Source organism: Brachyistius frenatus, unplaced genomic scaffold, assembly GCF_029030835.1.
Source record: "Brachyistius frenatus isolate BFR_SWC_R1_liver_20210118 unplaced genomic scaffold, ASM2903083v1 Contig_82, whole genome shotgun sequence".
Classification (NCBI taxonomy): domain Eukaryota; kingdom Metazoa; phylum Chordata; class Actinopteri; family Embiotocidae; genus Brachyistius; species Brachyistius frenatus.
In genome coordinates this window covers 764,109-782,741 of record NW_027210681.1, presented here as the reverse complement: position 1 = coordinate 782,741, position 18,633 = coordinate 764,109, and the positions used below count along the sequence as shown (strand labels likewise).

Genomic DNA, 18,633 nt, shown 5'->3' with positions numbered 1-18,633 from the left:
TTCCGGTGAAATCATTTGACCTGCAGTTTCAATTACAGTCATGGCAAGACATTAAATGATAATTAATGAATTAATTATCAAAGCTATATGTCTTTTCAAGTTTTGATAGTAAATAAAGCACACACTTCCATGTGCTTGCATGACCTTTTTTTGACTCTGCACGTATCTTTACTGCTTCCTGAAGTGTGACTTTTAATTATGTTTTTACGCAATTAAGCAGAAATGATTTCCTGGAGGAAACAGCAGGATTCATGTAAACGTGACGTCACCGTGTGCGCTCTGTTTTTCTTTTTGATGTATCTTAGATCAAAGGAGATAGTAGGTCATAACTGTACACACACACACACACACACACACACACACACACACACACACACACACACACACACACACACACACACACACACACACACACACACACACACACACACACACAGAGCTGCCGTTGGTTGCCGTTGGAAACCACGAACTAACTAAGTGAACATTAGTTGTTTATGTATGTTAATGACTGAAATGTGTGTCTGAGTGCATTTTACAAACACAAGGAAACATCACTTTGAGGACTAACAAACACCTGTTGCTCGTTTGTCTCGTTAGTTCATCCTTCTTCATCCTCTTAAGAACTTTCAACCAGAATGAAATGACTCATCTTTTCATCCGTTCTCTCAATCTGGAGAAAGAGTGCTTGTTAATAAGAAGTTCTCAGGTAATAAGTTCCCGCGCGTGTGTGTGTGTGTGTGTGTGTGTGTGTGTGTGTGTGTGTGTGTGTGTGTGTGTGTGTGTGTGTGTGTGTGTGTGTGTGTGTGTGTGTGTGTGTGTGTGTGTGTAGTTAGTGTAGAATTCATCATTTCTTGACACTGTGAAAACAAACCGAGGAGCCTCCAGCCTCTAATTACGCCGTGCGCTCCAGCACTTAAACCTATTAGCGCCGGAGGGGATGTTTACATGTGTGTGTCCTCTCTGTTTGTACCGAGGATGTCCAAGAAGACGGCGTGAGGTTGGCAACTGTGTTGGTAGGAACCAACTGCGTCGTCCTCTAATTGCTCCGTGCTCTGTCTGCTGCCTGTTTAATGATGTTACGTGGGATTATTTCATCCGGTTTTCAAATGTCAAACAGTTGGAATTTTAAGTCCTCCGTAGTGATCAAATATTTGTAAAGCCATTTATTCTAAAATCTTTATTTGTGTTTACACTATTGAGCACAGATGGTGGAGTTGTGCTTTGAGCTGGCTATTTTTAACCCATTTGATTGTTGAATTTGTGCCTCACAGTTTGTGTGTTACATATTTAATATTCCCTCGTGTGTTTGTTTTAAAAAAGAAACATGTTTTCTTGTTTTTGGGGTCATTTTATTCACAGTGAAAAAGGGACAGGAGCTTTTTCATAGCACCTTTGTTGAATAAGGTTACGAGTCAAAAATACAAACGCAGAAAAACTATCTAAATTATGTTTATTCATGCTTTTTCCAACAATATCGCCGCAGTAGCTCTTCATTCTTTTTGTCAACATCATTTGGGGTTTTCAACATTTGGCCAATGGAAAATCTGTCCAAGATGTTCACCGTTGAAGTGTATGAAGGGCAGATTGTCATGATTGTTCCATCAAATTGATTTCTTTATTTCACATCATTTAGACACACAAAGCCTCGAGCATTGATCCAATAATCGAAGTACCGAAAGGCTTCAAACTACAGCTGTTTTTATCTCCTCAAATTTTGAGTGGTTTAAAATGTCAGAAAATATTGACAAACTGCTTTTCTAAAAAGCAAATTTTAGCAAAATGTTGTACATTATTAACATATAATTTGGATGATTCATTATCAGAATTGTTGTTGACTAATCGTTTTAGCTTCTTTGAGTTCTGCATGTTTCTGTATTCAGTTTATCTGTGGTGACGTCAGTAAACTGGTAGATGAAACAAATTAATGTGTTTAAAAAAAAAAGGAAAGATGGGAGACAGGCTGAGAAAGCCTTTTTACATGCAGTATATATACATATATACATATATATATATATGTGTGTGTGTGTGTGTGTGTGTGTGTGTGTGTGTGTGTGTGTGTGTGTGTCCACTTCCCCCACAGACCACATTACTAAAAAGCGTCTGTCTCTGTGACCTCTGTGGTCCAGTGTGGCCGAAGGGTCAAAACCAGATCAATATCTCAGTGACTCCTGCTCTTGTGAATTCAGATGAAATGTAACACCATCCATAGACATGAGGTATTATTACACACATATGTGTACAGTGTATACAATGAGTCCCAGCGGGCCTGTACATATAGGGAGGGTTGTTATTGATTCAGATCTCAGTCCTTTTTCTAGATATTTAATGTGGGGATTTATAGGAGGCTTATGGGATGGATGGATGGATGGATGGATGGATGGATGGATGGAAGGATGGATGGATGGATGGATGGACGGATGGATGGATGGATGGATGGACGGACGGACGGACGGACGGACGGACGGACGGACGGACGGACGGATGGATGGATGGATGGATGGATGGATGGATGGATGGATGGATGGATGGATGGATGGATGGATGGATGGATGGATGGATGGATGGATGGATGGATGGATGGATGGATGGATGGATGGATGGATGGATGGATAGACGGTTGGTGGATGGATGGATGGATGATTAGAAGGATGGATGGATGGATGGATGGATGGATGGATGGATGGATGGATGGATGGATGGATGGATGGACGGTTGGTGGATGGATGAACGTGTGTGTGGTTCCTTTACAGACATTCAGTCAGTCAGTCAGACAGACAGACAGTCAGACAGACAGACAGACAGACAGACAGTCAGTCAGACAGACAGACAGACAGTCAGTCTGGTCTCTACATCAGCAGCGTAGCAGGTGGAGCTCCGCAGGCTGCCGGTGAGTCCTGTTTCCCCCAGCTGGGAGCTCTGCTCCTGGGGAGGAGGCAGCAGTCCTCCTTGATGGGAGCGTCATGTGTCTCCTTACACACACACACACACACACACACACACACACACACACACACACACACACACACACACACACACACACACACACACACACACACACACACACACACACACACACACACACTGCTGCTGGTGGTGATCGCGTCTGTTCTCCTTGTAACACAATATTGTTTTGCATCTTTGTCCTGACTATGTGTTTCGTTCCCGTGTGTATTTGTTGTGTACTTATCTTTTTGGTGTGTGTGTGTGTGTGTGTGTGTGTGTGTGTGTGTGTGTGTGTGTGTGTGTGTGTGTGTGTGTGTGTGTGTGTGTGTGTGTGTGTGTGTGTGTGTGTGTGTGTGTGCAGGCGGTGCCGAAGCCCATCGCCATGGAGCCGTGTTGGGGCAGCAGAGCAGGCGTCCTGACGGTGCTGCTGTACCTGCCGAGAGTCCCGTCTGGGATACCTCCGCCGGGACAGTCCGGTGCGATCCTCACACAGTACACAACACACACAAATAAAACAACACGTAACGGCTTATTTATTCATTATTCAGACGTGATAAACATCTGAGACACTTAAATGAATGTGAAGCTTGTGTATTTTCACTTCTGCAGGTTTGTTGGTTTGTTGGGGGAGTAATTACCTTCTAATCTGACGTTGTTGACGTTCTTATATTCGTACCATATATTGTCTCGCGCTCTCTGGAGGTAAAAAAAAACACACAAAAAAAACATAATTTCGGAGGCCGGTTGTTCATAACGACCGGCTGAAGGTAACGCAGACGGTGTTTCAGTCCACCTGTCAGCTACCGTTGACTCTTCATGATTTAAGCGTGACACATATGAACCCCCCCCCCCCCCCCCACCCCGACCCCCGCTGGTTATGTCTCTGCTTTCGTTGTTGTAAAAGCGTCAGCTGTCTCCGAACCCGTGAAATCACACATCTTCACCGTTTGTGATCCTTTTTTTGGTATTTTTTTAGGAGCTGATGTGTTTCTTTTAGCGAGCGGTGCTCTTCGTCGTGCCTCGCGGCAGCTTCCCGTCAGCTTTCGTGCGCAACAGGCTCTGGCATTTTAAACAAAAGCCGAGTAAACACAGTTGGAAAAAAAAATAAAGAAATGCGGTGGCACCCGAGGCATCATCAAACGTGGCTGTCATCATTAGAGCAGGCTTCTTTCGTAGCCCAAAGGTTACACGTTCGATTCCCTGCGAGTTCATTTCCTCAGTCGCAGCACACCAAAGACTCTTTCAACTTGAGAGCGCCGACAGTTTTAATGCCTGAAATGTAAACGTGGAGCTCAGAGGCTGTGGAGTTTATCACTTATTTAAATTTCTTTTTTATGTGTGTCTGCATCCAACAGAGGCAATTAACGGAGAAGCAGTTTGTTTCTTTGGTCTACAATCAGATAACGTTTCTTCCAGCACGAGTCGTAAAGTTTACTGAGTCATTGAAGTACAAATCTGAACATTAGATCTACTATCATCTGTTTATTCTGACTTCAAATCAAGCTGCAACCAACGGTGACGTCATCGTTGGTTCGTGACCGTTATGAAGCCTTCAGTTCAGATTCTGTTTGTCGCCATCTTTGCTAGTTCGGTTTGGAGCAGGAAGTGACCATATTTGGATGAGCTGGGAGAGGAGCGACGATACCACGTCCCGCCCACCGATAGTCATAACCTGACTGCACCACAGGCCTGTCAATCAAACAGACACGCCCCCAAAAACAGGTCTTCTTGAATCTTCTTTTCTAATGAATGAGGGATTATTTTCAGATGGACCTCCAGAAAACTAATAAGAAGGAGTGACTTTAGCTAACAACACCGAGATAACTGATGGACACATTTTATTCACTTTGGATTTGATGAGAGAAGTTGAATGGGAGTCTATGGAGCCGGAGGCTTTTTGGAGCCGACCTCTAGTGGCACTCGCTGGTATTGCAGCTGAAGACACTTCTGGATCGCCCGCTTTTTTTAGCATTTAAATAAGTTGAAAATGTCGATTAATATTGTTGACAAAAGTCTTTTATTGATTCCAGCTTCCTCCTTTCTTTCGTTTTTATATAATATCTTCCATAAAAACAGTGGTGCATCTTTTTTTCTTTGGTCAGCTGCTCTGCGTTATTCTTTAAACCAAAACAAATGCAGAGAGCAGAAAAAGTCCCAGGAAGGAAGCAATTTGACAGAAATTTTCCAAACATATGTTTGAAATCTAAAAGGTATTTTCCTGTGTTACCAGTTTGTTCTTTTTAGCTGCACTGGCGTGTTCTTCGCTGCAGGATGATGCATTATTCAGAAAATCTCTTCACATACCTTAAAATCGGTCTGATGTGGTCAAACCTTTCCTGTTTTTTCCCTCCAACACTCACTGTTGGATCAATTGTTCCCCTCAATGAGACTTCCTGAGTCTTTCCTCCGTCGGAGCTCATGTTACCCTGTAGATGTACGACACCTGATATCCCCCCGTCGCTCCGCCCGACCACCGAACTTATGTGGAAATCGGTGAAAAGGCAGCAACACTTCCTTCTGGAGCTAAAACGTGCTGACCCTGCAGGCTCTTCTTGTCCTCGGTAGTTGGTAGTCGGTAGTTCTGGTATGTAACCGGAGTCGGTGTCGGACGCTTCTGCTCCTCCAGGCAGGAGGTGAAAAGCTCCGACGTGACGACGGAGGAAACGAGCAGAGCAGACGGGAAAAAAACGGAAGCACTTTGCGAGAAAGGCAATTTTCTGGAGGTGGAAGGAGCATCGCGTTGGAGCAGCCTTTGTCTCTGTGGTCCGTCGATGTGACGTATCGCCCGCTGCAAAGGATTGTGGGTCAGAACAGCCGGAGTAGCATGCTGAGCTGCAGACTGTAAAAATACAACCAGGATGTAGTCGAACATCCTGGTACTTTTTAGCATCCTATTGAGAGACACACACACACACACACACACACACACACACACACACACACACACACACACACACACACACACACACACACACACACACACACTGCTCCGTTTACAGACATTTTAAATTGCTCAATAGAGTTAAGTTCCTGTAATTTAGACTCAAGCTTACACTACCTGATGTTTTGGGCATTAGTTCATCACCGAAGGCTGCAGACTCATTTTTTGAGGAAATTAGAGGCGATAAGAGGCTCGTCGTTCCAGTCAGGCGGCTCTGTGTGTGTGTGTGTGTGTGTGTGTGTGTGTGTGTGTGTGTGTGTGTGTGTGTGTGTGTGTGTGTGTGTGTGTGTGTGTGTGTGTGTGTGTGTGTGTGTGTGTGTGTGTGTAAGTAGTGATCACTGAACTCATACGTGAAAAACAGAAAGCAATGACGTACATCCGAGGGCGTAAATACACGATACAATTACAGAAAAAAAAAAAAAAAACACCAAAAGGCACATGAGAGTGTTGGAATAAAAAAAATAGAAAATAAATAAAAAACCTCGCCCACCCATCTGCTTCTCGCTCCTGTCCTCCCTCCGTCCTCCCCAGAGACGCCCTTGCGTCGGGTCAGACAGCAGTCCTCCATTGATGTTACCGAAGTGAAGTCACTGCGGGCTAGCTCCGCCCACTCTCGGTGGGAGACACTTCAAGAGGAATCCTCGATGAGCGAGCCTTATTTTAGCTCGCCCCCTTCTCTGGTTTCGGCTCTTTGTTTTTTCTCTTCTCGTCCCGCGTTGCTCGGCTCCCCGGAGGTGTTACCATCAACTGACCCTTCGCGGGCGAGAAGGAAGAAAGACAGAAGAAGAAAAAGCCGCACAACTTACAGTTTCTCAGCTGCCAATAGATCGGCCGGTGTTCCTCTTCTTCCTCTCTTCTTCTTCATATCTACGGAGACTCCCACAACTCCTACATGTCCTAATCACTCATTCCTCGCTGATGTGCAGCAGCTTTGCGTTTCACTTTTCAGTATCCGAGCTCCGTCAGAGCTGGATTTCAGCTCCTGTATCTGCATCGAAGATTTTTAGTTGAAATGATCCACAGAACGTAAAGGAACAGGAAAAGAAAGAAATATATTGCGTTGTATTGTTATTTGAACATATGTGATTTGATCTCCGCCCCTTTTTCAAAACTGAAAGTTTAAAGAAGATCAAACTGGCAGATGATTCAGTCATCAGCAGTAATACAGGAGCACTGATGATATTGTTCCAGTCATTTGATGAGTTTTCCAGTGTGACATGTTCCCTCTTGAGCTCACACTTTAAGCCCGGTACAGTCTGCTCTAATATATCAGTACCAGGAGATCAAATTAACGGTTCAGATCTGGACCACAGAGCACCTCTATTATCCTCACGCCTCGGCGGAAACAGCAAAGACGGTGAGCACTTCTGTTTGTGCATTAAGCGAAGCTCTGGATGTGAAACCGTGCGTCGAGGAGGCCTCTGATCTGGGGGAGACAGAAACTTTTAAACTTTTAAAAGAACACAAGTCTTAAAGCCAAATCAAATTCTCTAATAAAGGAATCTTTTATATATATATATCCAGAAATCCAGAGAAATCCAGAGAAGGACTCGTTGCAGTTCGACAGCCTGACAGCTGCCGTCGGCACTTATTGCAGAGGACAGCCAACACATGGTGGCTGCCTCTAAGAGCCAGTCACACAGATTAGGGACAGCTTGACCGCTGAGTGACTGTTTGACTGATTTAAAGTCACAGTGTCCTGACGTGATGGACGGAGCAGGAGAGAAAAATGAGTGACAGGATGGCTGAAACAGAAACCAACGTTTTCCCTCTTCAATCCTGCAGCTGCAGTTCTTCCATTTTTTTTTCTTTTTTTTTTTTTATCATTTGCATTAATAGATTTACCAGGATGCAGATATTTCTCAGCTCAGTTCAGCAGAGTTGTCAAGGATGGAGGAAAAAAAAAAAGAGAGCGAGACTACGTCTTCTTCTTCTTCTTCTCCCCGAGCTCAGATATTGGGTCAATAGAGACGCCGGCGCTGCAAGTATTCACAGCCGGCCTTTTCTTCCTGCGCTAATCTGCCTATTCAGTACTGGAGATAGACCCGGGAATATCGGGGGGGGGGGGGGGGAACTACAGGTTCTGTAATATGTTGAGTGTTTGCAAGTAAAAATAGAAAGAGAGACAAAGAGTTTGAGAGAGAAAAAGGCGATAAGTGAGGCAGACCTTCAGTTCCTAGAAAAGAGTGAAGTGAGTGAAAGCATGTGGAGAAGTTGGAGATGCATCGGGGGGGGGGGGCAGACAGCAGGAGATCAGTGGCTGAAGGAGCTGTTAAATGAGTACGGTGGGTGCTGAGGCGACCCCCCCCCCCCCCCCCAGCCTGATTTGCATATCGCTGCGGTGAAAGCAGAGGCTGTGATAAATCCACTAAAACTGACTGGAAGTGGAAAAGAAAGAATAATCCGACCATCTCTCCTGTTCTTTGGATTTCTCCCACATTTATTATCTTCTCATTGTTAAAATGTCAATCAGATCTCCTGCAGCAACATTTCTATTAAATCACTGGACGGGTTTTAGACGTATTTCTGCAAAATAACAGATGAAACTGCTCGCTTTAAACGTATTTAACAGGAAGTGACAAAACTACGTAATTAACACCAGTAACTGTGATACTCAAGTGAAGTGAAAAATACTTTTTCCAATTTAGTGTTCCTTTGTTAACTTTTCTTTTATTATGTTAATGTGGTTCATACCCAATTTTATTTAAATCCATTTTAAGAAAAAGATAATTAAATGTATTAGTGAGGTAAATGCTGAAGTGTCTTAAGCTGCAATACCACCGAGTGCCACTAGATGTTGGCTCCAAAAATGGCTCAGACTCCATAGACTCCCATTCAACTTCTTTCATGAAATCAAGTCAACACATTTTTTTATAACAAGTCATGATGGTGTCACTCCTTCTTATTAGTTTTCTGGATGTCCATCTGAAAATAATCCCTCATTCATTAGATATTAGACTTCAAAAAGGAGGTATTTTTGCGTTTGATTGACAGGTTTGTGGTGCAGTCAGGTTACAGCTAGCGGTGGGCGGGACGTAGTATTGTCAGGTTTCCAATCAGATTGGTCAGATCCACCTCTCTCATCCAAATATGGTCACTTCCTGCTCCGAACTAGCAAATATGGTGACGGACAAAATCAGAATTTGAGGCTTCAGAACTGCAGTTTACAAACCAACGGGTGACGTCACAGCTCGTCAATGCCATGATGGTATCAGAGTTCGGTACCCAGCCCTGTTAGCCAAATACACTATTTGTATTTCAGTTAGAGGTTTTTTTTCCAACCAGATGGGATTTAGCCGGCAGCTGGCCTCGCTCATCAAATAAAACTGAAATTAATTGAGAGCAATATCGTAGTAGCAGTCTTGTGTTTGGATTTAATAACTTTTAACAGTTTTCTTTTCCAAAGACTGCGGTTCAGTTTTAGATTATTCATTTAACGTTCTTCTATCTTCCTCTAAATCCAACAATTTACATTGTGGCGGTACGAGAAAGGATGAACAGTTGTCTTCAAATCACGCTGAGTTCATAAAGCTTTCCCTCCTCCCGTCTCTGGTTCTCTCTCCTGTCCAAGCATCTTCAGTCTTTTGCTGTATCAGAATCCACTTTATTATTTCTGGGCAGGAAATTGATTTTAGCTATTTGCATAAAAGCAAAAAACAAAACAAAAACAGTGAAAACATATAATAGGAGATAACACTTAAAAAAAACAACACTTGGATTAATTAATTAAACCTCAGTCGGGTTATTTTGCTTTGCTGCAGTCTAATTGTGCAGCGAACAAAGAAAGTATTCATTTCTTCTGCTGCTTTATAAATTGCTCAGTCGATCAGTGAAGAAGGTCCGAATTTATCTAAAGACTGGTCTCTCTGCAAATAGATAGTTCTGTAGTTTTTACAGCAGTTTATTTAAGAAACTTTTAATTGCCTAAATTATTTGTAGGACAACTCCAGAACAGTTCATTTGCAAGAGCAGGAAGGAAGACTCTGTTTTGAAGGTACTTTCCATCTGTTTCTTACCCGGGTTGAGATGAGGAGATCGATATGATCCCGGTGGCGGCAGAGCAACAAGAGCAGCACGTTAGCCGAGCAGCAGATGTTCAGACATATCGAGCTGCGCTCTGGAAGCATTCACAGTTTGTATGACTAGCTTAGCTCCAATCTGATCGGAAACCTGGCGATACTACGTCCCGCCCACCAACTGTCAATCAAACAGACACGCCCCCAAAACCAGGTCTTCTTGAATCTTCTTTTCTAATGAATGAGGGATTATTTTCAGATGGACCTCCAGAAAACTAATAAGAAGGAGTGACTTTAGCTAACAACACCGAGATAACTGATGGACACATTTTATTCACTTTGGATTTGATGAGAGAAGTTGAATGGGAGTCTATGGAGCCGGAGGCTTTTTGGAGCCGACCTCTAGTGGCACTCGCTGGTATTGCAGCTGAAGACACTTCTGGATCAGAACCATTTTACAGACCTGAAGCTACGAACACTTTTATATCCAATCTGTGGTCCAGCCTAAATAAAATACGGTCTCTAGCCGAACGACAAATGTTTAAAACTTGCTTGACGTGTGTTTATTATTATTGTTATGAACCAGCGGTTCACTTATATCTGTTGGGTGTATCGAGAAAAGCTGCAGCAAATATACATACTTTTACCATAATTTCAAGAAACAGGAGGTTTCTTTTGCCTCAGAGTTGACAGGAGCTGTTCAAATGATTTTTTTAAATCCTTAATCTATTCACTAAGTTTATAACTATATCAACCTCATTTAACTTTCCGGTTATTGGCTCACAAATGCATTTTTTAGAAATAAAAGTCTCTGTTCCTCAGACTGAGACCCTTGTGATTTCTCTATTGTCCTTTTTTTCCTGTCTGTGTCAACCTTGTCCTCCCTGCGTCCCACCGTCTCCCTCTGGGTGTCTCACTGGACTGATGCTTGACAGGAATCGGAGGACAAAGCTGGAAAACTCAGCTGCATTGACCCGGAGTGGATCTCCGATACGTTGATCCTCTCTGTCTTTGAAACCATCCACCCCACTGAGATGGACTCGCCTGCCCCCCCTCCCCCCCTCCCCCACTCCTTTATCTGTCTGCTCGTTGACTTTCAGTCAGATACTCAGTGGCATTTATACACAGGAAACTCATGTATTCACTATGCGGACATGATGGTTTGAGAATGTTAAGTCACTCATCGTGAGCTTCAAAAGATATGTGTTTGATTGACAGGTCTGCGGTGCAGTCAGGTTACAGCTATCGGTGGGCGGGACGTAGTATCGTCAGGTTTCCAATCAGATCGGTCAGATCCACCGCTGGCTCCTCCCCCAGCTCGTCCAAATATGGTCACTTCCTGCTCCAAACCGCTCCGAACTAGCAAAGATGGTGACGGACAGAATCTGAACTGGAGGATTCATAACGTTCACAAACCAACGATGACATCGCTGATGACATCACTGCTGGTTTGTCTTGTTCTAAAACGTGATATCTGCTAATATAAAAAGGGAGAAAAAACTGCTATTAATGTGATTTTGCAGAACAGTTGTACAAATAAGAAGCTCTTCCTGAATTTACAAACTGGATCAGACACATTTAAAAAAAATCAGCAAAGGGAAGTGGAGGCAGGGTCAGGTCGCTGTAGGAACATAAATCACTGCTATTTTCTACGTCTCCAAAGCATGTGCACTGACCGTTTGGCCGTATTCTTCCACATACTTCTCACAGATATTTAGATTTTGAGTTGCAGGTAATTTAGAGACGTTTTACAAACTTCAGTCTGTAAACAAGCGTGAGGAAATGAAAGGCTTCCTGGTCAGGATCAAACCTGGATCTCATGCGAACATCAAAGCAGTCGTAGTTGTGTGTCATGTTTTTTTTGTGTTTTTTTTCTAAATCAGTGCCTCGCGGATCCATTAATATTTGAATATCAACGTGTTTCTGTTTGACCGACTTTGAATTTCCTTTCTGTGTCGGAACAGCCGCTGCTCAGCTCTTTTTTTATGTTTACTATCACACTGGATCCTAAACAGGATCCCCCCCCTCCCCCCGCCCTCACCTCCCCCCGCACCTCTGTTCAGCCAGGCTTTGATGTTTAGGAGTGCAGGAGGTTTGTCACCAGGTTAGCGAGCGGGCTCCTCCCGTCACAGATGTTTTCCAGCTGCAGTCCCAGTTTTGCACATCGATATGCGTTCCTGGGGAATTTTGTCTCCTACTAATGACCCCATTAGTCTACCAGGAGATGTGTGTGTGTGTGTGTGTGTGTGTGTGTGTGTGTGTGTGTGTGTGTGTGTGTGTGTGTGTGTGTGTGTGTGTGTGTGTGTGTGTGTGTGTGTGTGTGTGTGTGTGTGTGTGTGTGTGTGTGTGTTAATGATGCGTCAACTCACCTTACAAAACAATCACATTAACGCGCCCGGTCGCCACGGCAGCAAACGAGCGCTTGCACTCACCTGCAGCATAATTTGATTACTTTTGACCAATTTAATTTTGCAAATGAAGATGTGTGTGTTCACCTGGAAAGAAAATCAACACAATTATGACGGCAATTTGTCAGAGGAATATATTCAGATGTCATATCAGAAAAAGTTTTCTTTAATTTCCGTGAACTTTTCCCGTCTTGGTGAACTCTTTCATTGGACGTGGTTTTCAGTGGGAGAACTTGCTGATCGACGTGTACGATGACTGGAGGTTTTTGTGTTCGTTTGTTTTGTCATCAAAGTGAAAATGTTGACAGTCCTGTTGCCTTTTTCTCAGCCTGAAGTCGTCCCTGTGAGCAGTAAGGTTATTGACAGCTGTCTGATCACAGCAGATTCAGTCTGTCATTTCTTTAACTGATCTGCCTCTTGGTTTTTTTCCCCCAGTTTCTTCTTTTATTTGTCACCTGTCAATCATTTCGTAACTTTTTCACTTTCTTGTTTATATTTTCTGGCTGCGGGACATTTAACCTCAAGTCCTCCTGCAGTTTGTAATATGCAACATGACTTTTTAATGCTGATTAGACTTTTCAGTTTTTAATCCCCTATAAATGAAACATCACTACATTTCTTCTTTGACTGTTCAGGCAATAAGTATTTCTGACTAATTTTTATTTTATAATGAAGCTACATACTTAACATGTGCAAAACAATATGCACAAAACAATACAAACCATCCCAAATACCACAAAAAAGTATTGATTATGTATATTAGGAGACTGGAACTTCTGCATGTCTTATAACACAAAACAACCGAACCAATCTAGCAATTGATTATTTGAAAGGCTGCACTAAACATTGTTTACCGACAAGATTATGTTTATGATTTATAAGCTAGTAAAATCTATGAACATTTTACAGAAGAGTTACAATAATTATTATCTTCCTTGTTAACTTAACTGAAACTAAAACATCTGGATGTCTGTTTTGGACTTTTGGGGTTCTGTTAGGAATGAATCATTAGTTGTTTGTTGGCCTTAACATCCTGTCAAAAATAAAGATGTCCAGTCTGAAGAATGCTAAAAGAAGGCAAAACAATATCTACAGTGTTATTTTAGTTCAAAGATTTTAAAAACTGAGGACACGACCCCAGTGGCTGAAAGGCCATACAAGTAAAGTGGTAAATGTTTGTATGGAGGTGTGTTTACTCCTGAAATGCACAAATAACCTGCAACAATCACTCCTGGCATTTGGACGAGAACCACAAATTAGCATGAAGAGCGACAGAAAGCCAAACCGAGCTCACGCCGTAGCCAGAACAAACACCTCCAGCAGCCGAGCCAGGGAGGAAACAAAGAGGCGTAATGAACCTCAGTCCAACAGACCAGGTGCTGCGAGCCAATCACCTTCCCTCCAATCTTTGTGGATGAACAGAGCACATAACTGCTCGGCTGCCACGTTTCGACTGCACGGCTCGCTGTGTCAGAACTTTGCAAAAAATATGTGTGCGTGAGCGCACAGGTGCGCGCACACTTCGACGCAGAAACTTGTGGAGTCACGTACGCACACGAGGCCACGACACGCCGAGCGGCTGTGTAATCGGCTTTCCCCCTTTTCCACCCACCGACAAAAATCCCAAGAATCACTTGAGTGTGAAATGCTGAAAACATCCCGCTTCCAAATCATATCGAGAGCGCGGCAGATTCCCTCCACTGTTTGCCTGTTTTGTTTATTTGGCTTCTGCACGCCGGCAGATTGAGCGCCCGTCGTAATGACCGTGCATTGTCGGGCCCCGTGATTGTCGGGGCGGTGGGGGACGGGGGACGGGGGGAGGAAGAGGAGGGCGGGGGGCGGGGGAGTGGACGAAAGAGCTGCCACGACTCCGAATCCACATTAAACAACAGCGCAACTGCCAAGGTACCACAACGCTCCGAGGCATGTGATGCGTCCGGCTGCTCTCCGTGAAGAATCAAACAGCACACACAAGTTGTTTAGTAGAGAGGGAGAAAAAAAAGAGAAACAAGAATGGAGACAGACAGAGACAGGATGGAGGGAGATGCGCTTGAGCGACCTCGGCGTTATCCCCGTTGTCTGAAGCCAGACAACAACCGGCCAGAGGGACACGGACAAAACGTTTCCTGGATGTCGTGATTAGCAGCCCGCTGGTGGGAGGACAATTCTCCACCTGCCACACACGTTGAGGCAAAGTGGGGCTTTCACTTGTTTTTACTTCCTCCACAGTCTCAGTTCTCCTCCTGGCTTTTTCTTCGGCTCTCAATAATAGTTCAATATTGAAAATGGTGAATGTAGCAGTTTTCAAAACCTCTTTTATTAAAGGAATACAACGAGATCAAATGTTTGATTGCTCTGAATCGATGAAACCCGGGTGGGCCCATCCTGTGGCTTTCCAAACTTTTAACTGAGCCTGTTATAACACAACAATTTCTTTATAAGAACTACACAAAATGTGAAGAGAAAAAAAAATTATTCAAAGAAGGTTTAACGGCGTGAAAAATTAGTCATGACCGCTATAAACACAAAACAAAAAGGGGCCTACAATAGAGCCTTGTGGAACGCCACACTTTATCAAAACTCTTCAGAACACATTTTTTAACATGACTTAAAATCTAATTGTAAAAAAAAAATGCTTATTGCACATATTTTTATGTTAGAAATTATGCATGTTTAGTGTTTTACTTAAGTTCATTGAAGACTTTCCTTTTGTGGTTTTGCAGGTCCTCCCCAAAGCAATTTATTTAATTAAAAGTCTACAATTTTTTTTGCCATGATTATTATCAAATCTGTGTAAAAATGTTCCAAAAAGTGGGAAAAGCTACAGCATTAAATAAACAAACAAAACCCTAAAAGCCAAAAAAAACAAAAACTTGATAAAGAAGGGAAAAGTCATTCAGTTAATTTGATGCTCTGCACAATGATTCTGTTAAAGTGGTGTCCGAAATGACTTCACACCGTTTCTCCTTTACCAGTGCAACTAATTCTTCTCCTTTTAAAATGGTTATATAATCAGTTGTGTCTTGACGTGGTCGTGTACCTAAAAATCAAAAGAAGGCTCCCGATAAAACCTCTCGGAAGAAATATTCAGAAGCAGGAAAAGATCCCATATTTAAACAACAAAGATCGTGTATTAAAAAGCGCCCGCTCAGCAGGTGGTCGTTGGTGAGCTTCGGTTGGAGCCGTATCATCTCGCTGCAGTAACCCTTGTGTCACCTCAGCAGTGCCGCCCGTGGTGAAATGAAAGCATTTGTAGCGCTACCTGCCTCTGAGCTCCTGTTAACCCTCTGTTCTCTCCGGGGTTCCAGGTATCGCTATCGCCAGCGCCCTGGTGGACACGTCCCAACAGCGAGCGGCGGACTTCAAAGAGAGAGGCCTGGGCCTGAAGCACCGCAAACACACCGTGCACCATCAGGGCACCTGCGTATGAACTCCAACCAGCGGACGACGGATCCACCGGAGATATTCTTAATGCAGTTTAGACGCGGGGAAAATATTGTAATATTGTTGGATCTGGATGATGTTTCATCCTGCGGACGGAAAGTGTGTCTCCTGTCTGAGAATGGTACTTTCCCTCAGATAGAAGACTTCTTCGTCATGTTTATCGTGATGAGCCAGGAAACAAAAAAATAAATAAATAAATAAAAGGAAAACTTTTTTTGCAGACTGACAACAAGAATGTGATTCTCCACCACAGCTTCAGTCAGCAATTCTGGCCGGCTTTGTTTTTTTTTCCCATTTTCATGCCACGAGTCTCGGACGGCTCTGTCACGCCGTCTGACATATTGACAGAGAAAAAAAAACAAAAACAACAACTTGTTTTTCCACCAGTAAACCAAACTTAAACGGCTTTTTAGCTTCGGAGGAAGATATCGAGCCGGAAATGAAGTCCTCCGGATTTACAAACCCGCCCTGACTTTCTCGGGAGATAAAAACAACCACAAACGTTAACGAGATCAATGCCAGCCTCTTGCGGCGGGCGGGTAAAAAAGATTTGCTTCTCTGAAGGAAAAACAGTTTCATCTTGGAAGGTTTTTGCTACGAACATCATCCGTGTATAACTGTTGAAACTTTTATGAAATACGTGATTTTTTTTTTTGATTTTTTTTTTCTTTTTTTTTCCCTGCGCCGACGTTTGGAGTTATAAATTTTGATATCGTGCTCAGGTCCTCTGCGATGGAAAAGGGTCCGCTATGTGTAGCTGCGGGCCTTCTGTACATCTCTATATGCACTACAAGTGAGATGCTTTGCCCGTACATTCGGACCCTCTGCGGGATTATATTATGCAACTGATCACCCAGACGTCATGTTTTATTTCTGGGGCCGCCGTGTAACCTCAAGGTCGGTATCATCGAACACCAACTACTGACGCTGTTCATGTATTCATCTTTATTCATTACTGTGAAAGCTCCGGCATACACCTTCTTCTCATGACCTCCAGTAAATATCACACCTGTTTATTTGTGACATATCTCAATATGGAATATTTATTAATTATGCAAATTAGCAGTTAATAATTTTGCAGATTTTACACATGCACTAAGTTTTTTGCGGTTTTTTTTTTGGGACTAAATATATGATTTTATAAAGAAAGTCTGCAGTATTTCCCCCCTCCTTTTATTGTTGGTTTTTCGCTTGTACCCTCAGTGTCTTCACTCATTTCTAAATAATCTATATTTTATGCAAATCATAGCGAGTTTTCGTGTGATGTCCAGATGTTTTGTCGCCTCCTCACCAGTTGTGTTAAACCTCCATTTTAATGTTGTAAAGTCACTTTTTATGAACTGCACACACACACAGTGAAGTTCTGTCTCCATGCACATGTATTCTGTCTTATGTATTGAGCCCGGCTGTTTGTACATTCAGGGCGTTTTGTCTCGTCATGTCATTTTTGCACCAGTTTGTTTGCTGAGACTTCGATTAACAAAAGGGCAGCTCACCATAAAAATCTGTACATTTACAATTAAAAAAGGTTTTTGATGCCTCTTCATACGGTAATTGGATCTGATGTGCTGTGTGCGTTCTTCCCTCCGCTGTTGTCGGAAACCGTATCGATCGGCGTTCTCAGGCTGTCGACGGGGTCAGGTGACGAGAGCAGCCCACGCGTTCGACTCGGCCATCCGACCCGGCCGCTCGGGTTACGCAGCGACCTGCCCAGCTTCCTGAAATCCAAAAGAAAAAACATTTGAGCACATTATGTGTTAATGTTACAGGTTGTCTATCATAACTAATTATTACTGTCCACATGATACTTAAGTGTTACAACCTCCTGACCTGCAGGTCAGAAATGTCTCCTCAATGTTGGTCCATCAAATCAACTCCTCTACAGCGTCGAGCAGCAGAGAGCTGGAGACAGATTGCAATATTCTGGATGTCAGACTGAACTTAACGATGTATTTCCAATATGACCTCTTTATTAGCTGCACAAGCTGATGCAAAACAACAGTACTGTTAAAGAATCTACTCTTATGATGCATCTGATGTTAACGTTTAGAAACTGAGGAGACCAGTTTGCTGGAGTTTTGAAAGTGAGATGTGGTCCCATTCTTGCCATGCTGTTGTAATTATGTGTAGAATGTGGTTTGACATTATTTTGCCGAAATAAGAAAAACTTTCCCTGAAAAACAAAGTTGTCTGGATGGCGGCATACGTTGCTCCAAAACCTGAATATATCATTCAACATTAATGTTTCCCTCCCGGATGTGCAAGCTAGTCATGCCGTGTGCACTAATGCATCCCTGGACCATCACGGACGCTGGCTTTTTAACTGAGCGCCGATAACAAGCTGGATGGTCCCTCTTCCTCTTCAGTTAGAATTGCTGTTACTGAATTGCATTGGATTGTAGAGGAGTAACTAATGAAATTGCCAACAAATGAGTTTGTTGTTCCGTTAGCTTCTCGTGCCTTTGCATCACTTCCTGAAAAGTTGATATTAACTTTGGAAAAAGTCTTCTTTACACTCTCTCGTTCCGGCTCTTCACTTATTTGTCCCAGATATCCAGATGCAGTTTATAGACGTACATATAAAACAAATCCCTGTACTTCATGTCTCTGAACGCTGCTGTAACGAACATGACCGAGGATGACGTCCTGAGTTATGAAGCAGCGGGTTCTGGATTGTCCAGGTGATCGCAGCATCTTAAGAATTACACTCTTTTATGTAAATGTTCTTGTTTCCAGGGAGAAGCAGCGGTTTCGACGCTCAGCGTTTCAAAATCCTTCACAGTCAGCGACGCGGCGGTAAATACAAAGCTGGGTAAACAACGCTTTCCCCGTCACCTAACCACCTGCGTATGTCTTCGTTTACCTTAAATTAGTGAGATTA

At 43.2% G+C, this 18,633-nt stretch overlaps 1 protein-coding gene across 6 annotated transcripts in view; it reads left to right on the top strand.

Annotated features, from left to right (window-relative positions):
• Positions 1-17,491, top strand: part of atrnl1a (attractin-like 1a) — a 199,049-nt gene extending 181,558 nt beyond the window's left edge. For 4 of the 6 annotated variants that reach the window (XM_069709300.1, XM_069709299.1, XM_069709302.1 and 1 more), the window contains 2 exons: positions 3,305-3,419; positions 15,617-17,491. In XM_069709300.1, coding sequence (XP_069565401.1) covers positions 3,305-3,419; positions 15,617-15,738 — 237 coding nt within the window. In that variant the 3' untranslated portion in view covers positions 15,739-17,491. The remainder of the gene's footprint in view (positions 1-3,304; positions 3,420-15,616) is intronic. The other 2 variants (XM_069709304.1, XM_069709301.1) reach the window with 1 other exon arrangement.
• The last annotated feature ends 1,142 nt before the right edge of the window (positions 17,492-18,633 follow it).